The sequence below is a fragment of the Artemia sp. Qi Xiang Cuo genome, chromosome 18 (genome assembly GCF_049724085.1).
Source record: "Artemia sp. Qi Xiang Cuo chromosome 18, ASM4972408v1, whole genome shotgun sequence".
NCBI classification, from domain to species: Eukaryota; Metazoa; Arthropoda; class Branchiopoda; order Anostraca; family Artemiidae; genus Artemia; species Artemia sp. Qi Xiang Cuo.
Window position 1 is genome coordinate 54,708,319 of NC_142811.1, and position 22,807 is coordinate 54,731,125.

The 22,807-nt window shown below is 34.2% G+C and overlaps 1 protein-coding gene and 1 long non-coding RNA gene across 2 annotated transcripts in view; both read right to left on the reverse strand.

Annotated features, from left to right (window-relative positions):
* The window catches only part of LOC148941656 (uncharacterized), a 101,645-nt gene extending 87,985 nt beyond the window's left edge, over nucleotides 1–13,660 (reverse strand). The window contains exon 1 of the mRNA XM_089104219.1: nucleotides 13,480–13,660. Within this exon, the coding sequence (XP_088960345.1) occupies nucleotides 13,480–13,660 (181 nt within the window). The remainder of the gene's footprint in view (nucleotides 1–13,479) is intronic.
* A 598-nt stretch (nucleotides 13,661–14,258) lies between these two features.
* On the reverse strand, nucleotides 14,259–17,538 carry LOC148941658 (uncharacterized). Its single transcript, XR_016143237.1, has 2 exons — nucleotides 17,361–17,538; nucleotides 14,259–14,542 (listed from the first exon to the last, which is right to left on the reverse strand). It is a non-coding gene; the product is annotated as an uncharacterized LOC148941658 (long non-coding RNA).
* Between the last annotated feature and the right edge of the window lie 5,269 nt (nucleotides 17,539–22,807).

The following is a 22,807-nucleotide window of genomic DNA, read 5'->3' on the forward strand; positions in this document are numbered from 1 at the left end:
CCTTCAAGATTCCATCATCAAAGAAAAATAAATAAATAAAGTAAAATTAAATAATAACAAAAAAATTAATAAATACATAAATAAAATAAAAAATATATACAATTTGAACCATTCTTCCTTACAAAAACCTCAACAAACAAAAAAACATATACTTAAACAACACAATACTAATTTAGGAAGAAAATAGCGACGAAGATCACCCTGTCTTTCCATAACAAACAATAAAAGCACGAAGAATAATACGGAAATCTTTTTGCAAGACAGTGGAGATAATTTGAATGAATATTTCGGCCCTATGTCCAAGGGCCGTCCTCAGCAAGACAAAAATATATAAAAGAAAAAAGACTCACAACAACATGCGACCAATACAACCAAAAATAATTGTTTTTTTTCTAAGCAGTCCTAGCATCCTGACTTCAGCGAAGTTCAACCAGGACTGATAGAAAGTAAGGTAAAACAAGGCGATTCAATGAGATGAAAGAAAAATAATTTAAAAACACGTTCTTATTGCTAATCCAGCCTTTTTCGCAGCTAACCTCAAAGGTCTTTTTGTGATAATGTCTATTGATTTTTCAAAATATTTTGTAAGATCATTTTTAATTAAATTTGTGTATAGAGCATTTAGTGTATATTCCCCCAAATCCCTATTTAAGGAAATATTATTAATCATCTCAAGTCTGATTTCGATTGATTCTCGGACTACCTGCTTTGTGCCTAGGTCAAGTATATTGTGGCTAGGATTTTCAAAAATATGGCTGCCTAATGCAGACTCTAATGAAACAGTGGAAATATTAGAATTTAGAGCTTTGTCTATATCATCTTTATGCTGTTGTATGCACTTTTCTAAATTCTGGTGTGTTTTACCTACATAATATTTGCCACAATCGCATGGTATTTGATAAACCCCTCTTTGGCGAGTAACTGGGGTTTTATCTTTACCATAATTTAGAAAATTTATGATTTTAAAATTATTTGTCAATACTACATACAGATTATTTTTTGTGCAAACTTCTATAAGATTAGAGGTGATTTTTGGGATGTAGGGGAGGTAAATTATGTTTAAGGGCTTGTCAGAAATCTCACATGGTAAACAATCATTAATTTTACAGGAATGTCTTTTCAGTCTACAGATAATTACACTATTAATAAATAAAATAGGATACGTTACCCATTTCCAAAAAGTATGTCCTTGAACAAGTTTAATTCTGCTGTGATGTGGGACTTAGAACAAATGTTTAGGGCACAATCGACAAGGGATATTACGACTGCTCTTTTAACTTGTGGAGGGTGGTTTGATTTAAAATACAAATATCTATTATTTTGTGTTGGTTTTCTATAAATAGTAAAATTGATTTTATCGAAGCTATGAATAACTAACACATCTAGGAATGGGATTTTATTTGCGATTTCTAAAGTAAACTGTAAATTTCTGTCGTATGCATTGAGGTGATCTAAAAAACCCTTAAGCTCATGTTCCCCATAGTTTCAGAGTGAAATTACGTCATCCATGAAGCGTCCCCAAAAGATATGTTTCAAAAAAATACGAATCTAATGCCCAATTTTCAATATGTTTCACATAAATATTCGCCAGTAACCCGGAGAGAGGTGCCCCCATCACTAAACCATTAATTTGCGGGCAAAGATAATTAAAGAATAGGAAATACATTTAGTACTTGTTACAGATTTTAACCAAGGTCATTAAGACTTCGAAATATATTCCTGCTGTTGATGCTTCTATTAAGTGATAATTTTCTTATTTTCTAATAACTGTTCATGTACTGCGACATCAGTATTTGTATACATTGAAACAATGTCAAAGCTACTTATAATTGTATTTTCTTAGATATTTACGTTTTTGAGTTTTTCAACTAAATCTACCGAATTACATATGTATGATTTTTGAGAGTAAACCAAAGGTTTAAAGGCTGTACATAACCGTTTCCCAATATTGGATGTGGCTTTCGTACAAGCTACTATGGGCCTTAAAGGAATACCTTGCTTGTGTAATTTTGGTAGACCATAAAACTTTGGGCAAAAGCTACCGCGGGGGAAAAATTTATTATATAGTTATGGAGTAATTTTACCATTTTGTTTTAAGCTTTTTAATTCATTTATAATTTTGTTAGAAAATTGATAAGTATGATCGTGGGTTCTAGTTCTATATGTTGTCTCGCCATTTAGATGAGAATAAATTTTGTTCCATATTGGTAATGTGCATAGAAAATGTGGGGATGATATTAATTTAAACAATTTATTGAGGATTATTTGGTTAAAACGTTTTTTTTTGGACAACTGAATCATAAGGCACACCCTACCTTTTTTTCAAGGTAGAAAACAGTAGCAAACAGGTTAGCTGTGGGGATCACCGAATTGGAATGAAAAAAACAACAAATGTTCGACTATCCTTTCTAAGGGACGTCCTAGCTAAACAAACGGACTGGGACACGAATAACCCCAATTAAATAGAAGAATCTAAGATTTTTCAGAATGAAATTACATCCCCGGTTTTGAAAATCTCTCAAGTATACTCAAATCGCACTATCTGCCTGTAAAAAGTGGAATTCCCCCTATTCAATAATTGGCTCTTTACGCTAAATTTTATAGTGCCTAGAAAAGTTTTTATTCCAATTAAACGGCACTTCTGTTTCAAGAACCAGCCGTTCTTAAAGTATTGGGGGGGGGGGGAAGTCAAACTTTAACGTAAAGAGTTAGGAATTGAGGAGGGGACAGTGCCCCTTATACATGCAAGATTATCTGTTCACTCTAAGTTTGAATGTTACTTCTAACTTTCAGTTAATTTTTTTTTAATTTCAGATCATTTGTCGATCTGACAAATTTCAAATAATGCCAGACAATATAGTTCCTTCTTCCGTTGAAACCTTCCCCAGGAAAAAATTTCTTCATAGACAATTTTCGTCGCATATTATCCCCCCCCCCCCCAAAATGAAATCCTTGCTGAAAATTACCAATGAAAATTACATGCAGATAATTCACCCTGGAGGATTATTCTTGCTTTCATTAAATTGTTTTAATCATTAATTTATGATTGTTTTTCAAATAATGTCTGAAAATGTCCTCCCCTTGTCAAAAAAAAAAAAAAAATCCTAAAATACCCACCGTCACGAGATAGCGTGGTCCCGCAGAAAATAACCTCGTCGAGAATTTTTCTCATGGAAAATCCTTCCAAATGGTTCCAACCCCAGCAAAAAATTTGTCCTGGATAATTAACCAAGAGCAGTCAACGTAAATCTGTTTTTTAATTCTTCTTTTTTTTGTATTTTGCTTTTTCTTAATTTTTCTGTCGCGCAAAATAAATCATCATCAAGAACGAGTCGGACATTTTTTATCCTCATTTGTCGAGAAAACAAATAAATCGTCACTGAATGGGAAATGAATTCAACCATTGGGTGTTTCATATCGGATTCTGATTCCTAAAATTTTTCGATAGAAGGCATGCACTCTACTTTGTTCAAACAATGTCTGGTACACTAAGTAAAATCTTTGTGCATCATCTGAGATTTGAAATGGAAAATCTTGAAATTCAAAAGCATTTTCACTCGAAACAGGAATATTACGTGCATTATATTCCAGATAGGATGCCATATCCAATTCTGTCTCCCAACAAGAACGTTTCGAATAAAAGACATTGGGCATGCTTTTACAGATTTTCTTAAGAACACACATTTTTTTTTTTTTATATTTTAACCCAGGCTAATCGGCACGAGTGCATATCTCCATTATAACATACTGCTGTAATTGTGTCGATATGGTCGTCTACGATCTATTGATGAGGCAAATTAATATAGGCTTTGAAAGTATAACTCATCTATGTGGGATGGGTATAGTTATGGGGTTAGAAATTTTAATGGAACTTCAAAACCAGGGAGCATTTGACCCATAGGATTATTAAAATACAAAAGATATATGTATGAGCCTATTGACTCCAAAGGGTAAAATTCTAGTTCGGGGAGTTCTTGTTTTGTTGCAAAGTAGTTGAGTTAGGCAAACCAAACTTTCATAAATTAATCCAGGGCCAACAATTTGCTCCTGGGAGGAATTGCCGCTCTACTGTGTCAACACTTTTCTGGTTTCTAGGACTTAAAACGTATCTCAAAGCTTACGGCCGAAAGATTATTAAAGGTTAGTACCCTCTACTACTGTTACTAAGAACTTACTGCAGCAGGAAGCCACCTGAGCTAAAAAACGTCTACATACTCCCCTCCTCCATCCCAATCTGTTCAAATCCACCCTCTCAAGAAGTTCCTATTTTCTTTATACCTATACGGCTGGCAGACAAAAACAATTTGCAAAGTAATTTGCTTCCTACAGAAAACAAACCAATCTAAAATTACCCCAATCACTCTTATCACCTTTCTTATACAGGGGCTTAATTAGAGTTTTCTTAAAATCATTTTCTTTAAATCATCATCAAAAATCAATTATTTTTTTAAAATCAGGAGTTTTCACTTGTATGCATTTTTTGGTCTTGTTCGAAGAATACAGAAAATTCATACTTTGTATGTATAAATATTTCATGTATGTAAGTGGAAATAAGCACTTAAATGGCTTGTTTTTCTTATATACAACAAATTATATAAATAAAATTGAATGGGTTTTAAGGGCTTATATACATATAATTTAAAGGGTTTTTCCTCTGTAAGCCCTCATTGGACCTTATTCAAAGAGCTTGATTTTTCTTATATATATTACACTAAAAGGATTTTTCACTCGTGTGCACTTGTTTATGTGTAGTCAAATTTGCCAACCGAGCAAAGGTTTTCTCGAATATATCACACTGGAAGGGTTTTTCACCTGTATGCACTCGTTTATGTCTAGTCAATGGTGTCAACCTAGCAAATGTTTTCTCGCATAAATTACACTGGAAGGGTTTTTCACCAGTATGCACTAGTTTATGAGCAATCAAATGTGACAACTGAGTAAAAGGTTTCTTACATATATCACACAGGAAGGCACCAGTATGCAAACGTTTATGACTAATCAAATGTGCTGACCCGGAAAAGCTTTTCTCACATATATTACACTGCAAGTGTTTTTGACCTGTATGCACTCGTTTATGTGTAATCAATGGCGCCAACTGGGCACAAGTTTTCTTGCTTATATTACAATTCAACTGTTTTTGACCTTTATGGACTCGTTTATGTCTAGTCAATTGTGCCAAAGTAGCAAATGTTTTCTCACATATATTACATTGCAAGGATTTTTCACCAGTATGCACTCGTTTATGTGCAATCAAATGTGACGACTGACTAAAATGTTTCTTACATATATCACACTGGAAGGCACCAGTATGCACTCGTTTACCTGTATGCACTCGTTTATGCCGAATCAAAGTGCTTGGATCAGAAAAGTTTTTCTTACATATATTACACTGGAAGGGTTTTTCCCCAGTATGCACTAGTTTATGACTAATCAAATGTGCTGACCCGGAAAAGCTTTTCTCACATATATTACACTGGAAGGGTTTTTCACCAGTATGAACTTGTTTATGTGTAGTCAAATGATGCAACTGAGTAAAATTTTTATTACATTTATCACACAGGAACGGTTTATCCCAGTATGCACTCGTTTATGACAACTCAAATTGCTTGGATTAGAAAAGTTTTTCTTACATATATTACACTGAAAAGGTTTTTCACCTTTATGCACTCGTTTATGTATAGTCAATTGTGCCAACCGAGCAAAAATTTTCTTGCTTATATCACAATGGAAGGGTTTGTTCTGGCCTGTTACTCTCGAATTCAACTGAAATGAATTTAAGCTGACGCTTGCGGAAGATTCCTGCGTTGTAACTTGAGAGGTGCCACACTGTAATACTGTTGCAGACTCGGTTTGTGAAAAATGACCCTGTATAATTAAATGTTCTTTCATGTTATCAATATTGTCTTGAAAACAAATTGGACATCTTCTTGTTTCTCCCATTTGATGCTCCATAAAATAAGCCACAAAACTTCTATAATCTCGAAACACAGCAGGACAGACGTCGCACTCTATTGGCGAAAGTTCTTCACAGCCAGTGTCAATATGAAGATCCAGCATTAAAAATGATTTCTCTGTCTTTCCGCAGGAGTTACAACGCCAGAGCTTCGGTTGAATTACACCATCAATGTTGTTAATAGTTGAATTCATTACTTCTAAAAGTAGAATATAAGATTATAGGCCTATATATATATATATATATATATATATATATATATATATATATATATATATATATATATATATATATATATATATATATATATATATATATATATATATATATATATATATATATATATATATATATATATATATATATATATATATATATATATATTTACCAATATGTGTATTTCCTATTATCTATATTAAAAATTTTCGGATTATCATGAATGGATGTATTTACAGCACCTTTTTCCCCAATCCATACTAGTGGTCCATCAAATAAAAAATGATACAGTTAGTGGTCCTTCTAAAGGTTGAAATTCTAAGGAAATTCTAAAGAATTTCTAAAGGTTGGCGACCGATGTTATACATTCATTAAAAAAAGGCGGGATCTGTTCTCCGTCATTTGTTCTCCGCACGTTGCTTAAGATATAGATACCTTCTGACTGATATTGCACCTTTCATGGTGAGGCTCCACCTGACTCTTAAATTTGTTCATTGAAATTAATATCAAGAGTATAAGGCAAAGTGATGAATTGGTAAAACTGGAAACTTAAATTCCAGTACAAGTAGAAATGCAAGCCTATACCCGTTTTGACAACCACGAGGGGTTGTCACTAATTTTTTTGTACTTTGGAGATGGAAACAAGAGATCATCTTTGCTGAAACAAAAGCTAGAGAATTATTACAGCACTTAGAATATTTCAGATAAACCTAAATTTTTAAAATATTTCAAATAAAGTCTTCACATTCATTCTTGAAAGGAACATAGAATCTGCAAAACGAAAAAGAATATATTTCTAATTTATATTTTTCTGATTATATTGGAAGTACATTGTCGTGTTTTCATTATTAAATTAAAACAAAATCAACTGAAAGTACAGACTAATAGCAAAGCTTGAAACGAACATAAATTATACCGTATATGGGGGGAACTGTCCCCTATTCAATAATAGGCTCTTTACGCTAAATTTTAGAGTGCCTAGAAAAGTTTTTATTCCAATTAAACGGCACTTCTGTTTCAAGAACCAGCCGTTCTTAAAGAATTGGGGAGAGGAGTCAAACTTCAACGTAAAGAGTTAGGGATTGAAGAGGGGACAGTGCCCCTTATACATGCAATATTATCTGTTCACTCGAAGTTTGAATGTTACTTCTAACTTTCAGTTAATTTTTCTTTTTAATTTCAGATCATTTGTCGATCTGACAAATTTCAATTAATGCCAGACAATATACCTCCTTCCTCCGTTGAAACCTTCCCCCAGAAAAAATTCCTGTATGGACAATTTTCGTCGCATATTATCCCCGCCCTCCCCCCCCCCCAAAAAAAAATGAACGCCTTGCTGAAAATTACCAATGGAAAATTGCATGCAGATAATTCACCCTGGAGGATTATTCTTGCTTTCATTAAATTGTTTTAATCATTAATTTATGATTGTTTTTCAAATAATGCCTGAAAATGTCCTCCCCTTGTCAAAAAAAAAAATTCCTAAAATACCCACCGTCACGAGATAGCGTGGTTCCGCAGAAAATAACCTCGTCGAGAATTTTTCCCATGGAAAATCCTTCCAAATGGTTCCAACCCCAGCAAAAAATTTGTCCTGGATAATTAACCAAGAGCAGCCAACGTAAATCTGTTTTTTTATTTCTTCGTTTTTTTTGTATTTTGCTTTTTCTTAATTTTTCCGTCGCGCAAAATAAATCATCATCAAGAACGAATCGGACATTTTTTATCCTCATTTGTCGAGAAAACAAATAAATCGTCACTGAATGGGAAATGAATTCAAGCATTGGGTGTTTCATATCGGATTCTGATTCCTAAAATTTTTCGATAGAAGGCATGCACTCTACTTTGTTCAAACAATGTCTGGTACACTAAGTAAAATCTTTGTGCCTCATCATCTGAGATTTGAAATGAAAATCTTGAAATTCAAAAGCATTTTCACTCGAAACAGGAATATTACTACTACTACTACTAACAACTCACCGCAGCACCAAGCCGCTTGAGGCAAACACAGCTACGCACACTCCTCCTCCACCCCAATCTATTCAATGCTTCCCTTTTTACACCCGCTCACGAAGTACCTATTTCCTTTAAATCTTTCTTTATGACGTTCTCCCACCCCAAACGAGGATGACCTGATTTCCGTTTATCCCAAGACGGTCGGCCGAAAAGAATAATCTTCTGCAATCTGTCATCCTTCATCCGCACAACATGCCCTAACCACCTCAACCTTTCTTTCATTATAGACCTAGAAAGCGGTATTGAACCACATTTTTCGTATAGCCTATTTTTTGAAATACGGTCAGTCAGCCGGGTACCCAGAACAATCCTTAAGTAATTTCTCTGGAAAACATCTAGCAAATCTTCATCCGCTTTTCGGAGCGTCCATGCTTCAGAGCCATATTTGACCACTGTCATCACTGTAGCTTCTAAGATTCTAATCTGGATTTGCAGACTTATCTTCCTATTCTTCCAGACTTTTTTTAACTGTGAAAAAATACCCTGAGCCTTGGCTATTCTATTTTTAACATCTTCACTGCTCCCACCATCTTTACTAATAATACTACCAAGGTAAGTGAAGCTGCCCACCTGATCAATCTTTTCATTACCCAATGTCACCTTTTCATCTTTATTTATTCTTAGCCTTAGTGACTTAGTCTTCCTAACATTAATTTTCAAACCAATACTAGCTACCTGAACACGCAAAACCTCTAAAATTGCATTCATTTTACTCAAACTGTCATCTAGGATACTTAAATCATCAGCATAATCCAAGTCCAGGAGACTTTTTCCTCCCCATTTGATTCCGTGGTCTCCCATTGCCTTTCCTGAGCTCCTTAAGACAAAGTCCATCAAAATAATCCATATAAAGGGGGACAGAACACAACCCAGCTTAACTGCTGGTTCAATAAAAAACCAGCTGCTAACCTCATTTCCTACCTTAACCGCAGTAGTGTTATTCTAGTACATAGCACTAATCACTTTAATGTTTTTATCTGGTATAACATACAAGGATAAAACCTTTACTAAAACTCCTCTATCAACAGAATCAAACGCTTGCTCATAATCTATAAAACTGAGGACCAAAGGTGTTTGAAAACTTAGGCACTTCTCAATTATTAACCTAAGAGTGAAAATTTGGTCGACACATCCTCTACCTTTTCTAAAACCGCACTGCTCTTCTCTTAAAACTTTGTCTACGGCATCTCTCAGTCTAAATATTCCAGATATGATGCCATATCCAATTCTGTCTCCCAACAAGACCGTTTCGAATAAAAGACATTGGGCATGCTTTTACAGATTTTCTTAAGAAAACACAATTTTTTTTTTAAATTTATATTTTAACCCAGGCTAATCGGCACGAGTGCATATCTCCATTATAACATACTGCTGTAATTGTGTCGATATGGTCGTCTACGATCTATTGATGAGACAAATTTGACCGCAAATGGGTAAATTTTACCGCTATAAGAATCAACGGACCCTTTCAACTGGCCGTCTGGTCAATTTCCCATGAACTTGGTAATATTCCACAAAAGCGTCAATTTTTTTTACTATTATTACCTTTAGCCTAAGATGGTGTTTAATTATTTACCGATTGTCTCTATTGGGGCTATTTCCAGCAAAATCTCCTGGAAACCTTAGCAAGTATCTTAATTTTTTAGAAATTAGAATTAAAATAGCAATAGAATGATAAGACATTGGGAACCCGCTGTAATGCAAGTCATCATGTATGGTTCAAGTATGGTTATCATTAGTGAATATGGTGGATGGAATGAATATATTAAAGTAGAATAGCCAATACCTAGGGTGTTTTTAAAAAAATATTTTTTTAGAAAAATTGAAGAAAATATGTCTACAAACCAAGATTAGAATATTGAAGGCTAGAGCGCAAACAGTGGTCGAGTATGGTTCTGAAATATAGTAGTATGAAAGACTGAGGAGGACTTGTTAGATTTTTTGCCAGACAAATTGTCTACATTTTATTTTGAGCACCCGTCTTGCTGACCGTATTTTGATAAGAAAGCTGTACAAGAAATTTGGTTCGATCCAGATCTAAATTATTTAACATTTTATTTCATTCCATTTTTTTTCATTAAATTTCAACTCTCTTGATTTCAAAGTTATTTACGAATCCAAGCAATATTTTGGGTTCATATGGTTCAAGTATGGTTATCATTAGTGAAGATGGTGGATGTAATGAATATATTAAATTAGAATAGCCAATACCTAGGATATTTATACCAAAATATTTTTTTTTAGAAAAATTGAAGAAAATATGTCTACAAACCAAGATTAGAATATTGAAGGCTAGAGCGCAAACAGTGGTCGAGTATGGTTCTGAAATATAGTAGTATGAAAGACTGAGAAGGACTTGATAGATTTTTTGCCAGACAAATTGTCTACATTTTATTTTGGGCACCCGTCTTGCTGACCGTATTTTGATAAGAAAGCTGTACAAGAAATTTGGATCGATCCAGATCTAAATTATTTAACATTTTATTTCATTCCATTTTTTTCATTAAATTTCAACTCTCTTGATTTCAAAGTTATTTACGAATCCAAGCAATATTTTGGGTTCATATGGTTCAAGTATGGTTATCATTGGTGAAGATGGTGGATGTAATGAATATATTAAATTAGAATAGCCAATACCTAGGATATTGTTACCAAAATAATTTTTTTTGGAAAAATAGAAGAAAATATGTCTGCAAACCAAGATTAGAATATTGGAGGCTACAGCACAAACCTGGTTTCAAACCTAGTGTTCTCTTCTCCCTTGACACGATCCTAGTTGATACTGAATAGTAAGTATCTAACAGGTATAGTGATGGGGCTCTATTTTCTGCAGAAATTCCCAGTCTTCCTTAGCCTTAAACTTCAAGTGTCCAATGACGGAAATATTTTTGCCTTTTTTTCTCTTTTTTTATCTCTTTAAAAGTGTGCAAACATGGAACACCAATCTTTTGAATATACCAATCAGAATGTTTTGTGAGTAGTGTCCGACTCTAAAATATTTACCTTGATCAGTAATAGATATGCAGCCCAATTCTTGAGAGTCAGGTTTAAGATTAAATGGTACCGAAATGCTGGGAAAAGTACTCATTGGGCCATCTTCAACTTCGGGAAACAAAAATGGGTCTGAACTGTCAACATGCTTCTTAATGTCACTTGGTAAAGCACAATCAACTTCTAAAACATAAAATTAAGAGTGATATAAAACAATTTCTACAAAAATGTATATACCTTTGCCGAAAAGATTATTAAGTTAATTCCGGCATGAATATAGTTCCAAAACAAAGTGACGCAAATGAAACATCTTGTTCTTTAACAAAGCTCTACGTAGATATACCCCCAAAAAATAGAAAACAGATTCTAACAACAGAAAACAGCAACAGATTTTTCCCCAAAGAATAAACTTTCAATTCGCAGCAGCTAACTTTCATTTGATCTTCCGCGCCATAATAAGATTTTTAACGCAACAACACTAATTAATTAATATTTTTTTATATCACAATTTTCGAAAAAAAGAAGTAAATCGATCAAATCAAATTTATAAGAGCTTCTTTAGAAAAAAAAGGTTAAAACCATAAATACTTTCAATAGTGAAGAAGATCAAGAAATTTTGTATAATAAGCCCCACACAAATTATGATTTAATAGATCAAGATATAATAATCTTCAGAAAAGTTAACGAGCTTGTTGAATACACAATGCAAAATATTAATTCAATCTTTGGAAGATTTTTCTTTAAAAATGCTATTTCATATAGCAAGACTCCTAAATCAACAGAAAATTCCGATTTATATTTTAAATCTTGAACCAGGGATTGACCAGTCCAGTGCCATTATATTAAAACCTATGAAATAATCTAGAATTTTTTTTTCATTTTGTCATTATATCAAAACCTATGAAATACACAGGGGAGTTGTTTTGTTTGCTCGCTTTTGGTTGCAGGGTTTCTGTTTGAACTGCCAGTCTTCCTCTGGAATGATTTAAAAAAAAAAAAAAATAAATAACCGCGTATTGTCAGTTTGATATGCATATTCTATACGCTAAAGTTTTTTTTATAGAAAATTAAAACAAAGCTTATTGTTCTAATTAAATGGCCATTTTGTTTTAGGAATCGTTCTTACAGAATTAGGAGAAAAAAGTCAAAACTTTATCGTAAAGAGCAAGGTCTTGTGGAAGGAACCACTCCTTTCATAGATGTAGTAATTTCTGTTTGTTTTAAGTTTTGATGTTGCTCATTACTTTCAGTTGAAAAAAACTTGTTGTTTTTAGATTAATTTCTTATCGTTTTTAAATAATAACGGGAAATCCGGCTCTCTCTCCATGAAAAATTCCGGTACTTGTATATTATACGCCAGTCACACAAGTTTACGATGTGTAAAACAAGAGAACAAACCACTTTCTTCGTTACTTTATAAAAAAAGATTGCACTCTGTTTTTGCAATTTAGGGGGGAGGGGTGGGTAAAGGATAGCTGATCTGCATGCAAAATGTGTTAGGTACAATTATTCTGTATATTATTAAGTAAGAATTGTTTTCTGACTTCAAACTGTCCAAATAATTTACCCTCCCCCCTTATGTGTAAATATATAGCTCAAATTATATATTTTTATCTATTTTGTCACTTGTTTTTGTCTTGTCTCGCGGTAAGCTGAAAGAAACTAACGAAGAAACCGGTTTATTCTCGAGTTTTACAGAGTGGAAACTTGAGTGAGTGGCGTATAATACACAAGTACCAAAATTCCCTCTCCCTGCAGAAAATAAAATTTGGAAAGCCTTATTTTCCACGGGGGTAGTTTTTTCGGGGACGGGGGGGGGGGGTAAATGCCTGGAACCATTCAGTTGATCCTCTCAATGGAGGTGGGACGCGGAAAATATATGATCTAAATGGTATGATGAATGGGAAAAATTATAAACATTTTCCTTAATTTTGGGAACAAAATAAATGGTTTAATACTAGCGCATATTCAGGGATTCTGTTAGGAGGGGGTATACCAAAATTACGTCGGTTAAATTATTTTGGGAGGAGAATTCAAACCTTGTATTCTCTTCCCCCTAGACATGACCATGGTGATACTGAATAGTAAGAATCTACCAGGTCTAGTAATGAAGCTCTATTTGCTGCGGAAATTCCCAATCTCCCTTAGCCTTTAACTTTAAGTGTCCACTGACGGAAATATTTTTGCCTTTTTTTCCTTTTTTTATCCCTTTAAAAGTATGTAAACTTGGAAGAACCTAGCTTTTGAATATACTAATCATACTGTAGGCTACTCTGAGTAGTGTCCAACTCTAAAATATTTACCTTGATCAGTAATAGATGTGGAGCCCAATTCTTGAGAGTCAGGTTCAAGCTTAAATGGTACCGAAATGTTGGGAAGAGTACTCATTAGGCCATCTTCGAGTTTGGGAAACAAAAATGGGTCTGAACTGTCCGCATGCTTCTTAATGTCACTTGGTAAAGCACAATCAATTTCTAGAAACATAAAATTAAGAGTGATATAAAACAATTTCTACAAAAATGTATATACCTTTGACAAAAAGATTATTAAGTTAATTCCGGCATGAATGTAGTTCCAAAAATCAAAGTGACGTAAATGGAGCACCTCGCTCTTTAAGAAATCTTGACGTAGATACCCCCCCCCCAAAAAAAAAGAAAACAGATTCCAACAGCACAAAAGAGCAATAGATTTTTCCTTAAAGAATAAACTTTCAATTCAGGAGCAGCGAACTTTCATCTGATTGAATAAAGTTTTGTGATATCACAATTTTTTAAAAAAAAGTAAATTGATTAAATCAAACTTATAAGAGCTTATTTAAAAAAAAAAACAACGGGTTAAAACCATAAATACTTTCAAGGGCGAAGAAAACCAAGGAATTTTGCATAATCAGCCTCATAAAAATTTGAATTTAACAGATCAAGAAACAATAATCTTTAGAAGTCAACAAGCTAGTTGCATAAACAGTGCAAAAAATGAGTTAAATTCATCTAAAGCAAGTTTTAAAACCTTAAGCTCATTATACTTAGTTGAACCTAGATCCTAAGGTAAGGAAGATTTTTCAATAAAAATACTATTTCATACTGCAAGAATCCAAAATCAACAGAAAATTCAGATATAGATTTTCAGTCTTCAACAAGGCATTGAACAGTTCAGAGGCATGACCAGTCAGCAAGGTATTGATAAATGTATTTCATACGTATCAAAACCTATGAAATACACAGGGAAGTTGTTTTGTTTGCTTGCTTTTGGTTGCAGGGTTTAGTGCAGTCGGTTCCAACATTGGTTTCATTCCAAGTGGCAAAATGGTGAGAAGTTCTGTTTGAACTATTTGAATTGCCACTCCTTCTTTCCTCTGAAATGATGTTCCTGAAACATCAGAAATACCTCATTCTCTACTCATGGTTGCCAAGGTAAAGACCCAGGACTGTTGTAAAATCAAATACCCCAAAACAAGTGCATAAAAACAAGTCAACTCATGAATCGGTCATAGATGGTTTGAAAAAAAAAGTCGAAGTGTTTTGCAAATGATCTAAGAAAAGGAACTGATATACTCCACCAACCAAATTTGGAAAGTAAAAAAAAAAAAAAAAAAAAAAAAAAAAAAAAAAAAAAAAAAAAGTTTGCTGAGACCAATCCCCACCAGACAATTTCATTTTCACCACAAATTTCGCCCAGAAAATGTCTTGCGAACGATTCCGCCTAAAATTTGTTTCTTAACACACTTTTATTTGAAAGACTATAATTTCTGATTGTTTTCAAATATGGTCAGAAATGCCCTCCTCCGTTGAAAAGTTTTACCGCATCCCCCCTCCCCCCAAGCAAAAATTTGTTACTACACAAAATTCTCCCTAGAGAAAAAAGCCCGCGGAAAGATCCCCCATGGAAAATTTCTCCCCTGGAAAATCCCCACGTACAATAAGATACTCCTACAATAAGACCACTTTCCTTAACATCTCCACAAATAAAATTTAGTAGGAAAAGAGATAGAGATAGTCGGAAGTAAGACAAATAGAAAGAATTTCCAATTGAAATTCAGTCAACTTGCCCTATTGTAAAATTTCCTCTGGAAAGACTACCCCTGAAAACTTCCTTCACAACAGAAAATTCTTTCAGATAGAAATTCCTCCGGACAATTCCACCCCCACGAAAGAATTTCTGTCTTCTTCCCAATAAAAAATAATATATGCAAAAAATGTAACATTTCATGACTTGCAGACCTTTCCCCCTGGGATTTTTTTTTGGGGGGGGGGAATCATAGTCTCCCAAAAGGTATAGTTACTGGACTTTTCAACCCCTTTGGACGAATTGGCTATCTCAAATTTTGATCAGACGACTTTGAGGAAAAAAAGGAAGTGGGAGTGGAGTTAGTTATCCACCAATTTTTTTTAGTTACTTAAAAAGGGAGCTAGAACTTTTAGTTTTCGTTCGAATGAGCAATCTCCCGATATTCTAGAACTACTGCTGCAATACGATCACCCTTGGGAAAAACAAACATACACACATCTGTGACCATTCTCTTGTGAACATTTCCCGGGGGGAAATATGGAGCCAATTTTCCCAAATAAAGTGAAAATGACAGTGAAAATTGAAAAATATGTCATATATTACCAGTAATGCAAAAAAAAAAAAAAAAAAAAAAAAAAAAAAAAAACCAGAAAACATCTGACCTTTTTCTGTGAAAAATGCAGGCTTATCTTAGATATGAAAAGATTTTTGAAGAAACAAAATTTCAGTTGGGGGGGAGGGCAAACTAGGGCCTGGAACGGCAATCACTCCCCCTCTCCCCTGCCCCATAGCATGTTACGTGTCTGGGTCTGATTTGTATTAAGATTTCTTGACTTCTAGGGGGTAATAACCTCTCCCCCTTTTTTGGAAAATCAGGAAATTTTCTCATGCTTATAGCTTTTGATGGGTAACACTATATTTAATTAATGTTAAATACTTGGAATCCACATAATAAGCTAATTCTTTTGATGTGTCTATTTACGTCAAAATTTCGTTTCTAGAGGTTCTGTTACAATTGAGTAGCATCCCATCTAACCTATAGTTCCTTACCTCGAACTGTTAGACTGCGTATCAACCTCTATGGTACGTGAATGGTGCAATGACTTGGCTTGAGGCTCCTGCCATACAATATGTGGTGTAGAGCGCAGCAACTTTGCTCCACAAAGTGGACGAATCTAAGGCTATGAGAGGGGGTCTTGTTAGCAGCAGAGTCGACCAAGCTAAGAAACTTCTACACCCTGTCATTTAACCTGGTCTGATATCTCTCCTTCAGCCACAACCAACCATGGGATGTGTGATCAAAGTCATTTATGATTCCAGCATAGGCTGTCAGTGTTGTCCAAGGAATATGTCTAAACCACAGACTTTAATGCATTCCGGAGGCCTATCTAGATTGGTATATCGGCTGCAATTATTTTAGTATTTTGCCAGTTTTCCCGCTCCCGTTTTAAGTCAGAAGATAAATAAACATAAAGAAGATAAAGGTTATTGATACATAATATGCAGACAACATATTAATTAGTTTTGAGAAACTTGTGAAAAACGAAAAAAAAATGGTAAGAATAATCAAAAAGAAAACATGATTTGTAACCATTTTAATTGTAATTTTTTTTTTTTAAAAGTTTTGCTTAAAGCATCAATTAGCCCCTTTAAAAAAGACAAAAGACCAGGTTTTGAGGGTTTTTGTCCTATTTGTCTTGCTCCTTTATTCTTGAAACTATATAAAGGGTATTTTGCAGATCTACTAAAGGATATAATCCCACAACTCACTGACCTGAGGTATTTCAAAAACCTCAAATTCATTCCTTCTTACCATTACCTTGTTTTTCCTATTGATAACATTGGGAAAATTCTTGAAAAACTAAATTCTTTGCCAAATTTAATTTCCCTTTCTTTGCCAAATTTAATTTCCATCAATCTTTAAAAATCAGTTGAGCTTGTTAGTAACAGAAATTTATGGCCAGCCCTATGATCATTCTCAATGACATTGCAAATGATGTCTCGGAATTAGACATGACAGTAAACCATTTTTAGTTGTGAAGGCTATACAAATTGTGTAAAATACAGTTAATTTTTCTTAACATATTTTTTTTTACTTAAGGTAACAAGAAAGAAAAAAAAAAGAATGAGAAATGTTTTCCTTCTATTTTGTTATCAGAACAGTAATTAGATAACTTACCATTCTTAATATCAGAAGCTTCTGATAGAGTGATATTTTCAGCCATGTTTTGATTTAAAACAGAGTCAATAAGAGATTCTTCCAATACACTTAAAGTCTCTTAAAAGATGTAGACCACCACTAACAACGCTTGAAATATGTCTTCCCTTTTACACAGGATATCAAAAGCATAGGAACCCTAGAAATTAGGCCATCTATAATAACTGATGTTGAAAACTGTAAAGCAAAAATTATATTAATAAAGAAAAGGGACAAGGTTCAATAGATTCAACAGTCAAAACCATTCGAAATAATATTCGTTTTTCATCTTTCTTTCATTGGGGAGAGGTGGAAATAAAGTTTAAAAAAAGTATTTAGAAATTTAACCAAATTTCTTTATTTTTATTGCCAAAAAACTTTTAAAGTTTGTTAGTATTTAAAAAAAATTCTTTAACAGCCTGGATGCACTTACACTCTTTTGATTTAGTTGAATTTTAAGAGCAGAAGTAGTAATAGAAATAGCCCAGATATTTGAACCTAATATCCTCAGTCGTTCTTTGGATATTGCTGAGATGTCTCATTGGCTTTAATTTTAAACCAACATTAAGTTTTTAAGCATAATGGACAAATTACATAATTGAGGGGAGTTGATCTACCCAATAGCCCTAAAGATATAGTTGCTAGACAATTCAGTTATGCTTAACAAATTGGCTGTCTTGAAGTTTCAATTGGAAGTGTTGAGAAAATTATGGGCTAAAGAGAAGGGCTGATTGCCCTCCAATCAAATAAGCTCCTATAAAATGTCAATGAAATTACCAGCTATGATAGAGCAGCACTGCCTATGATATGCAATTATTATGATTTTGCTTTGTCACCCTTTTGACAATCTATGTGATCAAAGTTTGTTTTGATTAGGTTCAGCATCTGAATAAATATTCCTTGAAAGCTTCACCTTAATACTGATAGTTTGTGTAGTAGCAATAGTTGTAGTAGCAGTAGTAGCAGTATGCACACAGCACCTTTGGTTTTTTTCAACATCCCCTTCAAGAGACAATAAATGTTGCAACTGAATACCATCAACTGTTCTGGAAGTATTACTGATATGTCCTCTTGACAACCTATGTGGGCATAGCGTGTTTCGATTTAGTTCAATACAGTTCTAATAATGCCCAAAAGTTTTACCTTAATACCCTTAGCTGTAGTAGCAGTAGCACCAGTAGTTATAGTATTAGCAGTAATAATGAAAGTGGCAGTAGTAGTAATTTTAGGAGTAGAAGCATTATTGTTATGATGCAAATATTGTCTTTTTGTTATTTCAACACTCCCCACAACAAGCCTTGTATGTTTTAATTTAAAACACAAAATTGTTCCTAAGATATTGCTGATACGCCCTTTTGACAACCTGCATCCATAAGGCATGTTGTGATTCAGTTTACCTTCCCCCTTAAAAATTTCCCGTTTATACCCTTAGATAAAGTCGTATAGCAGTCACAGCAGTAGTATTAGTACTAAACTTAATGCAATTAGCCATGGCTATGAGGTTCTTTTGATAACCTGTATATCATATACTTCTAGAAATTTTTATCTTAATGCTCTTAGCCTTACAAGTATTTCCAATAGAAGTAGTAGTTGGGGCAATATTAATAGTAGTAGTAGAAGCAGTGGGCACATATTGCCTTTTGGTCAATTGGTCTTCCCCTTTAAGTATTCTCTGAGAGTTCTAAATTAATACACACATCAATTCTTAAGATATGCTCTTTTGACAATCTAAATGCACATAGGGTATTTTTTTAGTTCAAATTTGCAGTCAATATTCTCTCAAATTTTACCATCTTAGGCTTATCCTTAATATTACTAGTATCACAGTAGTTGCGGGGGTACCAACAGGAGTAGTTGCAGTGCTAGTATTGTATTTGTAATAGTAGTAACAGTAGCAGCAGCAGTATTAATAGCCATAGTAGCATGTATATCTTGCAGGGGTACCAACAGGAGTAGTTGCAGTGCTAGTATTGTATTTGTAATAGTAGTAACAGTAGCAGCAGCAGTATTAATAGCCATAGTAGCATGTACATCTTGCCTTTTGGTTTCTTGAAGATCCCTTTCATGATGCACTGGAAGTTTTACCTTGGCATGGAATGCTGCTCCAAAAAATATTGCTGAAGTGCACTTTTAACCTCCTTTTGACATTATTTTCATTTTAATACTCAAAGCCTTACAAGTTCTTACAACTTAAGTAGTAGTTGGAGTAGTTTAGTAGCAATAGTAGTAGTAAAGGTAGCACTGGTAGTAGTGCTAGTAGTGACATCTGTGTATTACCTTTTTGTCAGTTAATCTTCCACTTTAAGTATTCTCTGAAAGTGCCAACTTAATACCCAAATCCATTCTTCAGATACACCCTTTTGACAATCTACATGCATATAGTGTTTGATTTAGTTCAAATTTCCCCTCAAAATTCTGTCAATTGATCACCTTCATATGCGCAGCCATAATTGTTCTAGTGTCATAGTGGTAGTGGTAGCAGTAGGAACAGTAGAAGCAGTAATAGTGTATTATTATTAGTATTCATGATGCCCCTGAAGTTTCCTCTTGTTACAACAAGCTGTTCCAAAAAAATTGATGATAAGCTTGTATCAGCAATCCCTATGCACATAACATGATTTGATTTAGTTCAATTTTCCCCTCAATGTTTTGTCAGATGTTTATTTCAATATTCTCAGCCTTAGTAGTACTCACTACAGAAGTAGTACTTTTGTCACAGTTGTGGTAATAGTAGTACCAAGAGAAGCAGCAGTAGTTGTAGTAGTAGTAGCATGCAAATATTGCCTTTTGGGTCAATTGATCATATCATCTCCCTTATCATTTTCTGAAAGTTCTAATCACTCCTGAGTTATCCCCTTTTGACAACCCATGCACACATAACATGTTTTGATTTAGTTCAACAATCCCCTGAATATTCCCTGAAAGACTCACCTTAATGTCCTTTGTATTTTAGGAAAACAGAAGTCAAACATGCATACCTTTTCTCAATAACATATACGATATGTAAACACTGAGCAAATTGCCTAACTTACCGCCCTTGCCCTGAGGTCTCAGGAGGGGGGATGTTGACATTCCCAAACGCGTGATTCATAAACTATTCAACAATGCTGAAAAAAAAAATGTCTCAAAACATTTCGTGGAAGGTTTTCTTTTGAGAAACGATGAGTGGGAGGGGGTGGGGCTGGCTCTAAAACCCCTTTTGACTCTTAAATAGGGAACTAGAACTTCCAATTTTCAACCAAATGAGCCACCTCTAAAATTCATATAACCATCCCTTCCATAAAAATCTTAAATGCCCCCAGGGCATAACTTAAAACCCTTGCCCTTGCTCTAGTGGTTTGTATCAACCCCAAAAGCCTTGTTATATAATCTTTGGACTATTCTAAATATCACATATACCAAATTATCATGAAAATTAAATTTTTGGGATGTATTGTTATCAAATTCAATTTTCTGAAGTTTCTGTTACAATTAGTGTTGGTTCCTTTAGTCTTATGGTTAGTTATTACAAAGTGTGATATTTTTACACTTAAAACTAATCACTCAAAATTGACAACTTAACTAGAACAAAAATATGATAAAGAAAGGAAAATAAAAAATTTGCCTTTAATGACTCCCTTTACCACTACCTGTGTACTTTTAAAGTATCACTGATTGACTCCATTGCTGATTTCTTAATGGTCAACATCAATAACTAACTCAATAACAATGTCAATAACAGCAGAGTCAATAAATCCTCCATTTGCCAGCCAACAGGAACTCAAATTGCCCCCAAACAAATCAATTAATACACTAAAACAAAACTTCAATATCAATCTCAATGGGAGAAAACAGGATCTGATACTGCTCTGAAAATTAATACTAAAATAATAATTAATTATATTTATCCATTTTTAATAAAATAAAATCATAAAATTCAAATTCATTTATTTTGTATTAAATTCATTTATTTATTTAATAAAATTCATGAATGAATTTAATAAAGTTCATTCATTTTTCAATATCATTATAAATTACTACTACTACTAACAACTCATTGCAGCACCAAGCCGCCTGAGGCCAACACAGCTACGCACGCTCCTCCTCCACCCAAATCTATTCAAAGCCTCCCTTTTTACACCCGCCCACGAAGTTCCCATTTCCTTTAAATCTGTCTTTGTGACGTCCTCCCACCCCAGACGGGGACGACCTGCTTTCCGTTTAGCCCTAAATGGTTGGCCGAAAAGAACAATCTTCGGCAATCTGTCATCCTTCATCCGCACAACATGCCCTAACCACCTCAACCATTCTTTCATTATAGACCTAGAAAGCAGTATTGAACCACATTTTTCGTATAGCCTATTGTTTGAAATACGGTCAGTCAGCCGGGTACCCAGAACAATCCTTAAGCAATTTCTCTGGAAAACATCTAGCAAATCTTCATCCGCTTTTCGGAGCGTCCATGCTTCAGAGCCATATTTGACCACTGTCATCACTGTAGCTTCTAAGATTCTAATCTTGGTTTGCAGACTTATCTTCCTATTCTTCCAGACTTTTTTTAACTGTGAAAAAACACCCTGAGCCTTGGCTATTCTATTTTTAACATCTTCACTGCTCCCACCATGTTTACTAATAATACTACCAAGGTAAGTGAAGCTGCCCACCTGATCAATCTTTTCATGACCCAACGTCACCTTTTCATCTTCACTTATTCCTAGCCTTAGTGACTTAGTCTTCCTAACATTAATTTTCAAACCAATACTGGCACCCTGAACTCGCAAAACCTCTAAAACATCATTCATTTTGCTCACACTTTCATCTAGGATGCTTAAATCATTAGCATAATCCAAGTCCAGGAGACTTTTTCCTCCCATTTGATTCCGTGGTCTCCCATTGCCTTTCCTGTGCTCCTTAAAACAAAGTCCATCAAAATTATCCATATAAAGGGGGATAGAACACAACCCTGCTTAACTCCTGATTTAATACAAAACCAGCTGCTAACCTCATTTCCTACCTTAACCACGGCAGTGTTATTCTTTTACATATCACCAATCACTTTAATATGTGTGTCTGGTTTATCATACAAGGATAAAATCTTTACTAAAGCTCCTCTATCAGCAGAATTGAACGCTTGCTCATAATCTACAAAACTGAGGACCAAAGGTACTTGAAAACCTAGGCATTCCTCAATTATTAACCTAAGAGTGAAAATTTGGTCAACACATCCTCTACCTTTTCTAAAACCGCACTGCTCTTCTCTTAAAACTTTGTCTACGGCATCTCTCAGTCTAAAAAGTATCATATTACTAAGCAATTTGCTACCTACAGAGAACAGACTAATGCCTCGATCACTACCACCCTCATTTTTGTCACTTTTCTTATAAAGTGGCTTAATTAAAGTTTTACTTAAAATAGTTAGGTCCTTCCCTTTTTTCAAAAATCATATTCAC